Source organism: Eriocheir sinensis, chromosome 1, assembly GCF_024679095.1.
Source record: "Eriocheir sinensis breed Jianghai 21 chromosome 1, ASM2467909v1, whole genome shotgun sequence".
NCBI classification, from domain to species: domain Eukaryota; kingdom Metazoa; phylum Arthropoda; class Malacostraca; order Decapoda; family Varunidae; genus Eriocheir; species Eriocheir sinensis.
Genome location: NC_066509.1, coordinates 36,791,706 through 36,808,344, shown reverse-complemented (window position 1 = coordinate 36,808,344; position 16,639 = coordinate 36,791,706). Strand labels below are relative to the sequence as shown.

Sequence of the window (16,639 nt, the reverse complement as noted above, 5' to 3'; positions counted from 1 at the left end):
GTCTTGAGGTCTGTGAGGGCAAAGAGTCGTCTGTTTCCATCTGTGGCACTGGTCTTGGAGGAACCTGACTTGCCACGCTCCTTGTAGCGGATCTTGCAGCTGGTGATGATCCCATTCTGGTGCTCGGCCAGCGGAGGCTCCCAGTGGATGATGAGGCTTTGAAGGGAAAGGCCGTGTGAGGGAAAAAGATATATGAGAAATGATGAAAATACAACCTAAAAAGTTTGAACATTGTGTGAGGCCGTGAGTGCTTCAACTTAACCCCCTGACTGTGGATTTCCTACCAGAAGACCTCACCAAGCTACAGGAATGGAACAAAAACTGGCTGCTACAATTCAGTGGAGAAAAATGTAAAGTCCTGCACCCTGGGAGAGGATATCCAGCACACCAATACCACATGGGAAACACTCCACTATCCACCACAGAGGCAGAGAAAGACCTGGGAGTATATGTTTTCAGGCTACCTGTGAAGGCCAAATCTATGCCAATCGCAGGGGACGGGTCAAATATAATGAAATATAATGAATGTGCAAGGGTTAAAAATACTGAAACAATGAATGTGCAACTTGTAGAGATGATGTGAAGGAAACGAACAAAGCAGAAAGCTATTTAAAAATGAGTTTTAAAATGCATCTTTGCCTTGGAAGCCTTCCACAACTCACCCTTGAGCTGGCAGCCTCAACGCTCACATTCTGAGGCTCCTTTGAGGGCACGTCTGAGAAGGTTCTGGCAGTGACCTCCGGGATGGCGTCTCCCCCGCCATTACTGTTGACGGCGGTGAGCCACACGCTGTGCTCAGTGACCTGGTCCAGGCCTTGGAGGTCATGTGACGTACCAGTGACCTCTACCTCGTGTTCTTCTGCTGACCCAACCTGAGGAGAAAATTACAAGGGAGACAATGGTTAAGATACACACTGGCACTTGTACAAACACACGGCTATGGTCACCCTGTACTCCAAGTAAGGTCACTAATGACACACAAGGATATGGGGAGACTTTTGTTAGGCAAAAGGGACTCCACATTTGGCGCACAGTTCTATAAGGCCGTCCACACCTGCGTATAGAGCATGGCGTATCCCGTGATGGGCGTTTTGGCCACTCCGGGCGGTGACCAAGTGACCTCCAGACTGGTGGGTGAGGTGGGGACAACTTTCAGACTCTGGGGTGGAGGGCAGGTCCAGGTCCGGCTTGGTGAACACCCGCACCTCGTGTGTGGAGGCGCCCACCAGGCCGCCGGAGGTGTGGGCCACCACCCGCACCATGTAGTTACTCCCGGGACTTAGGTCGCTGATCTGGGTCTTGTATTCATTCAGTCCCTCGCTGGAGGAGCTGCACTCGCGTTCTGGACGCGTTCTCTGCAGTGAAGGGAGGAAAGTGATGTGTGAATTACTTACTTTTGATGAAATGTTGTATATGTACTCACTAGAATGTTATTATTTCTTCATAATCACTGGAATGGAAGTTGGATAACTCTGTATTTGCTAACTACATCTTAACAGTAGTAGTATTGTGTTGAATTTTTCATGCAATAAATATTCCCAGGTTGTGTCCTTTGGTTCTGACCTGAGTGATCCTTCCTGCTTGTAGACGACTGAGTATCCCACAGTGTGGTCGGTGTTGAGCTCCGGCTCATGCCAGGCCAGCGTGATGAACCTGTTGCTGGTGGAGGTGGCCTGCAGCAGCCAAGGGGGCCTGGGGGTGCCCGCCGCCAGGGTCTTGCTCCTCTGAGGGGTGAGAGCCTTCTTCAGAAATGCCTTAGAGTACTAAATAGATGAATAAAAGGTAAATATTTTAAGAAAAGAATACAAGAAATGTATAAGAAAAATCATATGAATTAAATTTTATAATTGATTTAGCTTTGGTAAGTACTGATGTAGCTTTATGGACTCAAAACAGATGATGCATCTATCTTGCTGCTTCACAGTTATAAGTAAACCTCCTTTGGGTGAGAGCTATCAACAGTAATTAGTTTTATGGAAAGTAACTAACAAAAAGATTACTAGACTTGGGTCACGGGGCGATATAAGTGACCTCTTACCTGAGACGCCAACACCCTGCTGCTGAGGCAAAGACTGAACCAACAACTGACACTGAAGAATTCTAATGTTACTTTTTCCTGAACAAGGGAATGAAGCGTGACTCTCTGGACATCCTCAATGTGTGAAAAGATGGTGAGTGACGGAGTGCTACAACCCTTTCATGGAGAGCATTCAAAGCTCAAAATACACAAAGGAAGTTTAGACAAAAATTCTACAAACGCAATTATTACTAAAAATACAAGTTGAGTGTTAGCAATATTTCTGCCACTGTTTGTTTCAGTTGTCCACACACTTGAGCTGTCACAGTAACAAAGACACTGGAGGAAATATGAAGACTGATCTCCAGTTCCATTTTTGAAAACCTATTTTTACCTAAGCAGCTTCAATATCAAAGAGTTCCCCTCTCAGGAGTAATTCTTGTGTACAGCATAAAGACTAGTAGACAGTGACTGTCAAGGCCACACCAACAGAAGGCAAATGATGCAAACAAGTTGTGTCAACAATGAGCAGACATTCTAAGTATTGAAAACCAAGGAGTAGTAGTAGAAATACAATAATAGTACCAACCCTCACATCTGAAACGTGGGCCTGGAATGAAAGTCTAGAGTGCAGGCAGTGGAAATGAGTTACCTGAGGAGTGCTTGTGGTGTGAGTAGAATGGATGGAATGAGTAATGAAAGTGTGTTTTGGAATGTGTCACAGGGGTGAAGGGAAGAAGTGTGGAGTGGTGGAAGAGGTGAAGCGACAGACCTTAAAGTGGTTTGGCCACATGGAGCGAATGGAGGAGAGTAAGATGACCAGAAGGGTGTATGTGAGTGAGATAGAGGGAGGGAATGCTAGAGGACGACCTCCAGTGAAATGGAGGCATAGGGTGCAAGAGTACGTTAGGGAGAGGGGGGAAAGATCTTTGAGCAGGCAAGGAGGGAGTGTCTGGATAGAGAAAGTTGGAAGCTCCTCTGTCGTGGCCATCCCCTGCTGGGAGCTCCTAGGAGCAGGCGTCCATGAAATGATGATGAATGAGTAGTAGTAGTGGTGTGCCTGAGCTGTCCCACTTACTCTGGTGACAGTGTCTGTGACCTGCCTTGTGCGTGGGTGGGGGCATGCTGCTCCTTCCTGGAGGTGAGCCCAGACAACGTATTATCAAAATACCACAACAAAATAGTCATTCTCGGGTAAATCACATTTTAGTGAGTCAGTAACACTCAGCACCGGCTTTGATATTTCCAAACTTCAGGACAATCAAATATGAACACATTACTGGAGACGTGTGCTTTGCCCACAGTGTAATCTATGCATTTTATTCAGTCTTCAAGGAATAATAAACACAATAAAGGGCTATGCTTACAGCCATGCTAAGAAAATCACATGCATCAACATCAATAACTTGGGTAATGTACACTTTTTAAAACTGCAGCGTCTGTAGCAGCGGCTGCAGCTGCCCGCCAGAAACATTGGAATACATTCAGTAACCTTGTAAATGTCTGGGCTTATTAGCAACCTGGAATTATCTGGACTAGTCACTGCCTGTGTCCAATGCAGACAACACTACATCAGTACTCATGAATGCAAACAAAGGGCTACAGTGTGAACAGTGTCTGCCCCGCACGGCACCGCCACTTACTTGACTCAAGGACACACAGCTGGGCGTCCCCGGCGAGCTGTGCGCCACACACTGGTACATCCCGGAGTCCTCCTGGCGCACCAGGCCAAGGATCTGCAGGTTGTTGCCGCTCACACTCTGCAGGGAGGCTTGGCATTACACACACCTAACACAACACAGCTGTGCTTTGTGTAGCTATTGACAGCCTTATATTTATCTCCCCTTATATAGAGCCTTATATCCCTTATGTATCTATTTAGAACCTTAGATCCCTTTTCCTTTACTTATCTTTTTAGAACCTTCTACATGGAGCCTTATGGATTCCAATGTATTATATACCTTTTACATCCATTTAGAGCAGTGGTTCTTAACCTTTTTACTACCCCGCCCCCTCTAGGAAGTGGTCCTTCCCTCCACGCCCCCTTGCATCTAGCAGTAAAATTTCCTCCCAGATGTTAAAGAAAATGGCAGGCCTTAAGTAGCCTATAGGCAACTAAAGTAATGGCGATACGTCTGCATTTGTTCATAAACTTCTCAATATTAGCCCACGCTCTTGTTAAGAGAATAACAAATATAATGAGAGAAATTCCTAGTTTTCCCCTAGGCCTCGTGTCCCCCCCTAGAGGGGTGCACCCCCCAGGTTAAGAACCACTGATTTAGAGCCTTACATTCCTTTCCCTTTATGTATGTATGTATGTATGTATGCATGTATGTATGTATGTATGTATCCATCAATCTATCAATCTTATGAATCTACATATCTCTGTCCTTTTTAACCTGTAAGTGATAAATGTCCACACCATCACAAAAGTCCGTCTCCACCAGCAGCTCGCCGTTCTTGAGCCAGTGGAGCGAGGGCTCTGGCTGGCCGTACACGCTGCACTCCAGCTCCACGTTCTCCTTCTCATAGGCGAGAGCGTTGGCCGGCTGCCTCAGAAACCTCGGAGCAACTGTCACACAATTTTCAAGCTTTAGCAACTGAGAGAAACATGATGACTGAAGAACACTAAGATTTTTACTATGCCAAACTTTATTCACTCAAACCACAAAAATATTCCTAGTCTTTGTTATTCCATTTTCAACATTTTCACCACCCTAGTAACTGAGAGGAACTTAATGATAACTGACAAACACTTGAGATTTTTCACTATGGCAAAATTTATCCACACAAATCACACACACAAAATATGCAGTCTTTGTTATATCACTGAAAACACCTTAGTACTGAGACAAACATCTAACCTAACTTAACGATAACTGACAAATGCTAACCTTTCACAATGCCAAACTTTACATACTCAAACCACAAGGATATGAATAGTCTTTCTTATACCATTTTCAATACTAGTAATGGAGACAAACATATGATAATTCACAAACACTAAGATTTTTACCATGCCAAACTTTATACACACACAGCACAAGAGTTAACCAGCATCTTCATTCTTTCATCCCTTTCACTGGTAAACTCTGGAACAGCCATCATGTGTCTGTATTTCCTCCTGCCTATGACCTCTACACCTGATATTGACCTCTCATGTTTTTCTTTATAGGAGCAGTGCTTTATTGTTTTCGTTGTTTTGCCTTTGAACTCTTTCATTACTGTAAAAAAATATATATGTCATAGTTTTGTCTCACCTTGGACCTGTATGTGGGCCACGGCGTCGAGCGAATCCTCCCTGTTCTCCGCCCAGCACATGTACGTCCCCTCGTCCTCCTCCTGCAGGCCATGGATGTGCAGGCTGCTGGTGGTGGTGCCGCAGAACAGTGTGTCCAGGTCCCTGTTCTCCGCCCGGCACCTGTACGTCCCCTCGTCCTCCTCCTGCAGGCCATGGATGTGCAGGCTGCTGCTGGTGGTGCCGCAGAACAGTGTGTCCAGGTCCCTGAGGAAAGACAGAAAGGTACGGTAAGCAAGTGAGTTTTGTATCTAATTGCTGTTTGTCACTTTTTTTCACAGTAGAGGAAGCAGCTCGAGGGAAAAAAAATACCAACAAAAGCAGTCCATTACAATAAGCCTGCTGCAACACTTACCTTATATACAGCAATAACTGCAACACACACACACACAAACTAAAAATAAAAGGAATGGGTATATATTTATTTGATTCTGAAACCTCTCCCTCAGTCACTGTTATCCAAGCTCTCAAGACACATCAAAATGGCCCTCTCAGTCATCTCCCAAATTCCCTTTCATCATCAACGGAACGCTTTGCAGGTCCTTACGCCATGTGGATGGTGGCGCTGTCCCTGAGGCACACCATGGCTGGCTCCGGGTAGCCGTTGGCCGCACAGTCCACGGTGATCTTGTCCCCCACCTTGCCTATCGTGGACTTTGGCTGAGCAGTGAGCACGGGCCGCTGGGGGTCCCGCAGGGCGTAGGCTTCCTTGACTGTGAGTGTGGCTTGCTGGGACACCTTGCTCTTGTTGGCTTGGCAGCAGTACTCCCCGGCATGGCTACATTCTCTATTTCTAAGGCACCTGGAGAGGCAAGCAACTTCAATGCTGGAGCTACAAGTATCTTAAGTATATGATTTAAGCTCAGGTCACACAGCATGACTCATACTATGATGAACACTAATGAATGATTGAAAATGCCCTAAGTTAATCGTCAATTTCTTCCTTAAAGCTATTTTCCATGGGTCAGGGCAGAACAGTCTGCCTGAACCTTTCCTCTCAGCCCTTCCCTCTCCCTGAAGACACCCACCAGATGGAAGGCGTGTCATTCGTGAGTCTGGCTCCAGCGGGTGACTGTTCCTGAACCCCTTGATGGAGGGCGCCGGCATGGTGTCCAGGGCACATGGGAACCCAGTGCGCTCCCCCTCCATGACCGTCACGTCCTGAGGCTGCTCATCAAACTCTGGCAGTGGTGGGGGAGAGAGCGAGGCTGTGTGTGTGGGGAAGCACACAGAGAGCATTGCCCAACACTGACACCAAACTGAAACACTCACACTCATAAAGAAATATGAAAACTACGTAATATTTTTTAATACTGTCTGTTGCCACTTCTAATGTCCAAGACGAAACAGAGAAACTTCATATGAAAAAAAAAGAATAAATATGTATATGCTATTTCATAAAAGATGCATTTAGTCATGCTTCATATGATCTTTGTATATATATATATATATATATATATATATATATATATATATATATATATATATATATATATATATATATATATATATATATATATATATATTTGAAACATTTGAAACATTTATCAATAGCCTATTAGGTGCAGTTACATATGTTGATGTATGTATTGTTAGAGGCCAGCCTTTACATAAGCATAATCTTTTCAGGCAATATATATATATATATATATATATATATATATATATATATATATATATATATATATATATATATATATATATATATATATATATATATATTTATACACACACACACAAGAACATTACTGCTGAGGTGTGGACTGAACAAAACCTGTCTGTCCCAGCCCACTGTGCTGTAGGTGGCCCGGCACAAGTGATGAAGACAAATGAAACTCCTGCAAGACAGGAGGCAGGCTGGGGCAGTCCAATGGTTCTGCCCAAACCTTCATTACAGTGTTTGTATGGCCTTTGGTGACTGCCTCAGAAGGGAAACGGATAACTCACAATGATGAAATGCAACGCAAAAAGTATACATTTGTAGTCTATCTAGGCATTTACATAATGAAGAGCAGCAACAGTTTTATGTTCCAGGTGACCACAACAATTTACATGACATAAATAACAGGAAGATCAGTCATCATCATCATCATCATCATCATTTCATGGACGCCTGCTCCTAGGAGCTCCCACCAGGGGATGGCCACGGCAGAAGAGCTTCCAGCTTTCTCTATCCAGACACTCCCTCCTTGCCTGCTCAAAGTTTCTCAAAGATTTTTCCCCCCTCTCCCTAATGTACTCTAGCACCCTATCCCTCCATTTCACTGGAGGTCGTCCTCTAGCATTCCCTCCCTCTATCTCACTCACATACACCCTTCTGGTCATCTTACTCTCCTCCATTCGCTCCATGTGGCCAAACCACTTTAAGGTCTGTCGCTTCACTTCTTCCACCACTCCACACTTCTTCCCTTCACCCCTGTGACACATTCCAAAACACACTTTCATTACTCATTCCATCCATTCTACTCACACCACAAGCACTCCTCAGATAACTCATTTCCACTGCCTGCACTCTAGACTTTCATTCCAGACCCACGTTTCATATGTGAGGGTTGGTACTATTATTGTATTTCTCAAATCCCTCTTTACCTCCATGCTCACACTTCTGCCATTCATGATTCGTCCCAAAGACCCTACCACCCTTCTTCCTTGCAATGCTCTTTCTCTTATCTCTCCCTCCATGCTTACACACAACTGATCCAAGGTACTTAAACTCATTGACTTCCTCCATTTCTTCACCATTCAAAATTATTTTGCATTTTTTTTCTTCACATCTTTGCTCAAACTTTCTGTAAGAACTCCACCCTGGATGATTCTGGGCATGTTTCTCCTACTCATCCCCCCTCTGACTCCTTTATGCCTGTTATTAAGATTCTTCCAAGTGATGTTTTCTATGCCCTCTCTGGCTTCAACTCTCATAAGGCTTATGGACCTGATGGAGTGCCTCCTATTGTCCTTAAAAACTGTGCTTCCATGCTGACACCCTGCCTGGTCAAACTCTTTCGTCTCTGCCTCTCAACATCTACCTTTCCTTCCTGCTGGAAGTATGCCTTTGTACAGCCTGTGCCTAAGAAGGGTGACCGCTCCAATCCCTCAAACTACCGCCCAATAGCTTTACTTTCATGTCTATCTAAAGCTTTTGAATCAATCCTTAACCGGAAGATTCAAAAGCACCTTTCCACTTCTAACCTTCTATCTGATCGCCAGTATGGATTCCGCAAGGGGCGTTCTACTGGCGATCTTCTTGCTCTCTTAACTGACTCTTGGTCATCCTCTCTTAGCCATTTCGGTGAAACTTTCTCTGTTGCGCTTGACATATTGAAAGCCTTCGATAGAGTCTGGCACCAGTATTTGCTTTCTAAACTGCCCTCTTTCGGATTCTATCCCTCTCTCTGTTCCTTTATCTCCAGTTTCCTTTCCGGCCGTTCTATCTCTGCGGTGGTAGACGGTCACTGCTCTTCCCCTAAACCTATCAACAGTGGCGTTCCACAGGGCTCTGTTCTATCACCCACTCTTCCTGTTGTTCATCAATGATCTTCTTTCCATAACAAACTGTCCTGTCCACTCATACGCTGACGACTCCACTCTGCTTTATTCAACTTCTTTCAATAGAAGACCCTCTCAACAGGAAGTACACGACTCCAGACTGGAGGCTGCAGAATAATTAACCTCAGACCTTGCTATCATTTCCGATTGAGGCAGAAGGAACCTTGTGTCCGTCAATGCCTCTAAAACTCAATTTCTCCACCTATCAACTCGACACAATCTTCCAAACACCTATCCCCTATTCCTCGACAACACTCAGCTGTCACCGTCTTCAACACCAAACATCCTCGGTCTATCCTTAACTCAAAATCTCAACTGGAAACTTCACATCTCCTCTCTCGCTAAATCAGCTTCCTCGAGGTTGGGCATTCTGTATCGTCTCTGCCAGTTCTTCTCCCCTGCGCAGTTGCTATCCATATACAGGGGCCTTGTCCGCCCTCGTATGGAGTATGCATCTCACGTGTGGGAGGGCTCCACTCACACAGCTCTTCTGGACAGAGTGGAGTCTAAGGCTCTTCGTCTCATCAGCTATCCTCCTCCTACTGATAGTCTTCTACCTCTTAACCCAGCAGCGTCGGTGGACCCATTTTTGGGCTCTTGCGAGTCGGTCCGCTGAAATGGTGGACCCCGTATGGGGCTCGGCTCAAAACACCTAATTCGAGCTAATTGTAGGCGGTGGCGGCATAGAGCAACCCACCATGCATGCCCTGGGTCATTGTGGTGGGTGATTGATCTTGAGGTGGGCTTATTTGTCATAGGTGGTGCTGTAATGTCATGGCAGACTGAATTAGCTATCCATAGAGTAATCACTTGTCAAATTATCTAAAGTAGACAACAAGCGACTCTCGGCTAGATGCCATGTGTCACGAGACTGTTTATTTTGTAACAAACACCACCCAAAAAGAATGGAGTTTGAGTATAAATAAATATTTTTAACGGCTTCATGGTTATGAGAGGAGTACTCTGATGTATGTTCCATGCTCTTTTCTTAGTCTCAAAATGCAGTGTAATGGTGCCGTTTCTCAGCCACTTCTCGGCTTTCCCATAGCCGAAGCCCACGGGTTAAATTCCGTCGCGATGTTGCCTCTCTTTCTATCTTCTATCGATATTTTCACGCTGACTGCTCTTCTGAACTTGCTAACTGCATGCCTCCCCCCCTCCCACGGCCCCGCTGCACACGACTTTCTACTCATGCTCATCCTTATACTGTCCAAACTCCTTATGCAAGAGTTAACCAGCATCTTCACTCTTTCATCCCTCACGCTGGTAAACTCTGGAACAATCTTCCTTCATCTGTATTTCCTCCTGCCTACGAGTTGAACTCTTTCAAGAGAAGGGTATCAGGACACCTCTCCTCCCGAAATTGACCTCTCTTTCGGCCACCTCTTTTGATTCTTTTTTTAGGAGCAGCGAGGAGCGGGCTTTTTTTTATTATTGTTTCCTTTTTTTGTGCCCTTGAGCTGTTTCCTTTGTTGTAAACAATAAATAAATAAATAAATAAATAAATAAAACATTCAATTCCCACTCTATATGGACATACAAAATCTACAGCCTCACTTCTCACAAACCATCACTACTTTTATTGACATTTACTTTCAGCTTTCTCCTGTTACAGACATTATCAAAAACACTGACCAAATTTTGTGGGTCACCTTCATTTTCTGCAATAAGCACTGTGTCATCAGCAAACAGTATCGAATTCAATACCCACTTACTTCCCTCAATCAGTCAGCCTGTGAAATGATGAAGGCTGAGCACCAGGCAGGGAAGAGAACATTCCAGCAAACTATAATGTAAAAAATGTAAAGCCAATAAAATATTCCTGTGGAATGATGAACATCTCATGATTGTATAGAGCCTGTGGCAGCCAGCAACATAACAAACACTTTCTTGTCATGAAAATGAGCATAAATACTCACTTTAAGGCAGTTCACACAGCTACAAAGAACAAGATACAAAATGAACAACATACATCACAAGACAAAGCCCCTGCTGAGAGTGTTGGCCACACAGTGTTAGGCCTTGGCACAAGTATGAGAGAGTATTAACATGCACAAGGTGTCTTTACCATCCTCTTCCTGTGAGGAGAGAAACCAAGCATGAGTCTTGGCAGGGAATTATTCAATGCTATTTGTCATGCCATACATTCCTCATGGGAATATTTACAAGTTCATCACATGCAGCAAAACCATTCTTCCTTGCAAGGCAAACAGCTGAGGTTTTGTTTTATTGTAATGCCTTGAAAACTAAGGACACCTTCCCTGTACAAGATACTACAGAGATACTTAGTAGCATAACCACTTTTTAATGTATATGAAACTAGTCCAGAATTCTCCATTTCCTGCCTCTTGAGCCACGAGGCTGGGGGAGTGAGGCTCAGTACTGCCCACAGACTGGCTGACCAGCTCCAGGGCTCTCTCCAGGGCCAAGTCCTGGCCAGAGTGGGGACCATGGGCAGCCTCCTCTAACCTGAGTCACCTCTACACCCACCACTGAATGGGTATCAGGTATTAACAGGGGCTGTGCCCTTCCTCCCCAGGGGGAGGGGGTCTAAACTGTATGCGGAGATCCGTCACTCATGAGCTTCATGCCCTCTCGGGGAAGGTAGTGACGGACAATCTTGAGTCTATTGTGTGATGAGACCATGGTGAATTACACACACACACACACACACACACACACACACACACACACACACACACACACATGGCCCAGTCACTCAGTGGATAGAGCGTCTGGCTCACAACCAGAAGGACCGGGGCTCGATTCCCTGGCCGGGTGAAGATAAGTTGGGTTTATCTTCTTTCACGTGTAGCCCCTGTTCACCTAGCAGTGAGTAGGTACACGACGTCAGGCAAGGAGTTGTGACCTCGTTGTGGCGGTGTGTTGTGTGTGAGTTGTCTCAGTCCTGCCCAAAGATCAGTACTACGAGCTCTGTGCTCTTCCGCAGGGGAACGGCTGGCTGTCTCGAGAGAAACGCGCAGCAGACCAAGAGGTGAATTACACACACACACACACACACACACACACACACACACACACACACACACACACCAAATCACCCCAGTAGGTAGGTAATATTTTGTTAGTGTGTTCATGTCACAGCTGCAGACCTTCCCAGGAATCAGGACAAGGTGGAAGGAGGTAGTTTTCTCTCCTTGCTCTACAGAGTATGAACCAACATGTGCATCCTCAGAAAGTCACTGAGCCAAAGACAGTCTTACCAAATCCTACACAAGACTGCCTGACTACTGCCCGTCAAGAGGCACTGCGAGGGATGACAGCCGTGGCACTCACCAACAATGCTGAGCCTGGCGTGGGTGGAGATGAAGGTGCCCACACCCAGGGAGGCACTGGTGGATGCCCTTGTCAGTCTGCTCCGGGCGTTGACCCAGGTGAGGTGCAGCGCCCCGTTGGGCACCATGCACCTGCAGGGAGGGACGAGGTGCAGGCCAAGGTGTGCTGTAAGTGCAGGGAGAGGTGAGCTGTGGAGGTTCTGTGGTAATAATAAAAGGAACAGAGGAAGGATGCAAAAATAAATAGGCAAGAAAGAAACCAAAGAAAGAATGACAAGACAGAATAATAATAAAACACAAGGCAAGAGAGTGAGGGAGGCAGGAGAGGAGGAGGCTCTGGGTTCATTCTTTGATATTCTTGGCCAACACACTAAGACAAGGTGGCTGAGCTGCATGAAGGTGGACAAGATGGGTGACCACACGTCCTCTGTGTGTACTTGAGGCCACTTCCAACACACTAACATTGAATTTAATTCAATTGAAATACTTATTGTTGATTAAAAGATAATACAGTAAAATTCTAAGGACATATAAACATGTTTCATTTTGCTTGAGGATCAAAATAGGTTTAGAAAATATTATAGGAAAATGTCTTCAGTACATTATAGTGACATTGGTACCCATAGAAATGAAGGCTGTGCAACCTTATACATTAGGATATTAAATAGAGATAGATTTATAGCCCAACCTAGAGGAGTTTCTCGCTGAAGACTATCACATGACCAAATAGTAACCTATCACCGCTGAAATAGTAATATTTCCCAGCATTTTAAAATTTCAGAAATGAGTAATAATAATGAAGAGTTATCAGAGTGATGCTTAGCAAATACAATTAAAAAAATAGTGTTAGTCATTAGAGTGGGTTGGGTGTGATTCTAGAGTTTTACCAATGCAGGTAAGGCACACCCAAAAGCTACCTTCTGTTCATCTAAAATTTTGTAACACGTCCAGCCAATGAGACTGAAGTATCCATTGTGAGTCTGTTATAACAGCTAGAGCCCTGAGGGGGAGATCAAATCCAATAATTTTGGTCATAAGGGCGACGTACAGCTCCCCTCATCAGCTTGGATGTCTGGGCCTGAGGCGAAGGGTTGCTCCAGGCCTTGTAGCTGTGTCTCTCTCACAATGATTTCCATATCAGGACAACAGGAGGGCAGTTATGACAGCAAGACACACACACTGCATGTCTGGCACAAACCTGACCAACGAGAGGGTTTCCTCCCAAGACGAAAAAAAAAAGTCAGCACAACTCTATCTTCTCAGCGGGCTTGCAGGAAATTCATAAATTTTGTATCCCCTCTGTGGCCTGTTGCTACAGCCAAAGGCAAGGCTGCAAGGAGTTGCCACATTAAAAAGCAGCCAAATCCGCTTCCAAAATAGGTAAAATTATGTTTTTAATACCTCGCAGTGTTCAATGGGCCACTAAAAGCGCCCAGCAGCTTTATACACAGGGCCGCCAATGTTGGTTCTCTCTCTATCAAGGGACTCTACCCTGGCCTGGCACTCCTCCAGGGCTTTAAGGTCATCACAGGTGCCAGCTGGTTCATGCCACGCCGCCGTCACCTCACCGCTGCCAGCCTTATCCCCACAGGCCATTACTCCTTCCTCCACCCTGACGGCCAGACACACACACCCACCCCAGGCCATTACTCCTTCCTTCACCCTGACGGCCAGACACACACACCCACCCCAGGCCATTACTCCTTCCTTCACCGTAACAGGCCTCTATGTACCGTTGGCTGCTATGTACCACCAGCTGCTATGTATCATGATTATAGCTATGTAACATTATTATTAATATAATTAATAATAATGTTTATTTGTTTGCCACTCAAATAGAGAATAGAGCAAATAGAGCTCTGCTCATTATTTGCTTCGAAAAGGGTAACTTAGGACCTCCAGTGGATCTGCTCACTATTTGCTTCGAAACTCCAGTGAACTTGCTCAGTATTTACTTCCTAACTCCAGTTATCCTTTTTATACTACCATGGCATCAGCACTTTTCCTTTGCTCAGGATGTGGATTGTGTGTTCGCCCTAGACAGGAAGCCCCTATCTGTGACGGGTGCAACAAGTGGCGCCACTGCTTATGTGGTACAGCACTATCACAATCTGAGTACCGGAATATAGACAGACCATTGAAAGCTGGTCAAGTTTTCATGTGGTGTTGCCCAGACTGTCCTGACTGGATGGAAGTTTCAGGTACAATTATCTTTCTGTTTGTTAGGGGCCTTAGCTTTCTATTGCATGAGCATTTAGATAAGGATGGGTGGGAGAGGAGGGGTACTAATTTATGCCCATAGACTCTCTCTCTCTCTTCTACACAAACAGCCGTAGTGAGGACTCATAGGTCTGTTGTTGTTTGCCTTCCTTTGTAACTCTCTCTCTCTCTCTCTCTCTCTCTCTCTCTCTCTCTCTCTCTCTCTCTCTCTCTCTCTCTCTCTCCTCTGTATTCCTTTATGTATTTTGAAGTCATTTGTAGTCATTTAGGTTTAGTTGTACCCCTTTGCATTACTATGTATGTACCTTGTTACTTACTCACTTTCCTGTCCCACTCATGTTTTCCCTCATCCCTCTTATTTTCATTTTCCCCACTCACTTTCCCCTGTCCCACTCACTTTCCATCCCCCCCTCTCACTGTACATTTGCTCATATTTTTTACCCTGGTTTCAGGTGATGCCGATGATCCTTTTAATGCCTTCCCAGTCGAAGAGCAGCCTGCAACAATCAACAACACACCCAATGGCTTCAACATCACACTTCCTATTGATGACATCACGCCAGCTGCAGAAACATCATTAGATGATGAAGCGTTACCAACAACGATCCTTGCAGACACTCCTGTGACCTACAAAATTGTTTCCGGTGGAACAAGAAAAGGCAGCTCTCTCCTCGCTGATTCTTTGGGTTTTACGAACACCAGGAAGCGAGTCATCTGTCTCAGTCACATGGATATGCAGCTACCGTGGTAAAAAGTGCTATGCAACAATTTCACAGCAATTAGGAACAATGAACTTCAAAAGTGGACACCACCAACACACACATCCTGAGGATCCTGGTGCTGAACTCAAAGCATTGACACAAGCTTTCGTTAAAAAGTCTGCTTTGGAATTTCCATTTGCATCATCTGGGGAAATAGTAAAGAAAGCACTCTCAAGCTGGGAAAATTCAGATGTTCCCTTACCAAATATAAACACTCTAGTCAGATGCACCAATCGCTCCAGGGAAGGACAACGTCCAAAACACCCTGAAGATATTAGTTTTGAATTAAACACAGATCATGTTCCACAGGACTTTCTTCAAGCTGATCTATTTGAAAATGGACAACAGCATCTCATATTTGCAAAACCAATTCAGTTGCAACACCTGTCCAAATCTAAAGTTTGGTACATGGACGGAACTTTTAAAATTGTTCGAACCCCTTTTGTTCAACTTTTTAGTGTGCACAGTTTTATAAAGGAGGATGGAATTATGAAACAGGTTCCATTGTGCTTTGTCCTAATGTCAAGAAGAAAGAAAAAAGACTTTGTAGCTGTCATAAGAAAAATTACTGATTTAACGTCAACATCTGTTTGTGAAGTTGTTTTGGATTTTGAAAGAGCACTATGGTCAGCAGTGCGAGTGTGCATTCCCGAGGCTTCCCTTCATGGCTGCTGGTTTCACTGGGCCCAAGCAGTGTACCGCAGAGTGAAGAGACTAGCTCTACAAAATGCCTATATTAATCAACTCACTGTAAGACAATTCATTCGGCAGATAATGGCGCTGCCAAACTTACCTCCATCTCATATAGAGCCAGCTTACTACTTGGTATCTGGTACATAGCAGCCTTGTTTGGTACATATAAGCCAAAGCAGTGGTACATAGGAGCCGGTACATAGCAGCCCAACAATGGTACATATAAGCCAAAGCAGTGGTGCATAGGAGCCGGTACATAGCAGCCGACGGTACATAGCAGCTAGCATTCTCCTTCACCCTGACGGCCAGACACACTCACCCACCCTAGGCCATTACTCCTTCCTTCACCCTGACGGCCAGACACACTACACTTACACACCCCAGGCCATTACTCCTTCCTTCACCCTGACGGCCAGACACACTCACCCACCCTAGGCCATTACTCCTTCCTTCACCCTGACGGCCAGACACACTACACTCACACACCCCAGGCCATTACTCCTTCCTTCACCCTGACGGCCAGACACACACACACCCCAGGCCATTACTCCTTCCTTCACCCTGACGGCCAGACACTCTACACTCACACACCCCAGGCCATTACTCCTTCCTTCACCCTGACGGCCAGACACACTCACCCACCCCAGGCCATTACTCCTTCCTTCACCCTGACGGCCAGACACACACACACACCCCAGGCCATTACTCCTTCCTTCACCCTGACTGCCAGACACACTCACACACCCCAGGCCAGTACTCCTTCCTTCACCCTGACGGCCAGACACACCCACCCCAGGCCATTACTCCT

At 45.4% G+C, this 16,639-nt stretch overlaps 1 protein-coding gene across 10 annotated transcripts; it reads right to left on the bottom strand.

The window, feature by feature from the left end:
- Window positions 1-1,119: 1,119 nt before the first annotated feature.
- LOC126996303 (neogenin-like) lies at window positions 1,120-16,222 on the bottom strand. Of its 10 annotated transcripts, none has more exons than XM_050856708.1 (10): window positions 15,932-16,207; window positions 12,159-12,323; window positions 6,344-6,496; window positions 5,863-6,117; window positions 5,671-5,709; window positions 5,278-5,522; window positions 4,417-4,589; window positions 3,661-3,777; window positions 1,564-1,724; window positions 1,120-1,355 (listed from the first exon to the last, which is right to left on the bottom strand). In XM_050856708.1, the coding sequence occupies exons 3-10, from the start codon at window positions 6,436-6,438 to the stop codon at window positions 1,310-1,312; spliced, it is 1,131 nt and encodes a 376-aa protein (XP_050712665.1). In that variant the 5' UTR covers window positions 6,439-6,496; window positions 12,159-12,323; window positions 15,932-16,207; the 3' UTR covers window positions 1,120-1,309. The 10 variants fall into 10 exon arrangements, 9 of the variants coding, with proteins under 9 accessions (XP_050712665.1, XP_050712672.1, XP_050712688.1 ...); XR_007751136.1 differs by having other exon boundaries at window positions 1,213-1,355; window positions 4,440-4,589; XM_050856715.1 differs by having other exon boundaries at window positions 1,213-1,355; window positions 3,661-3,753; window positions 15,932-16,211.
- Between the last annotated feature and the right edge of the window lie 417 nt (window positions 16,223-16,639).

Excerpts from the sequence above, each read along its gene's own strand:
- LOC126996303 (XM_050856683.1), bottom strand. The coding sequence starts at position 6,438 with ATGTGCCCTGGACACCATGCCGGCGCCCTCCATCAAGGGGTTCAGGAA. Across the intron at positions 5,523-5,670 it reads CAGTTATTGCTGTATATAAG|GGACCTGGACACACTGTTCT; the intron begins GTAAGTGTTGCA and ends GTCTTTCCTCAG. Across the intron at positions 4,590-5,277 it reads GGCCCACATACAGGTCCAAG|TTGCTCCGAGGTTTCTGAGG; the intron begins GTGAGACAAAAC and ends ATTGTGTGACAG.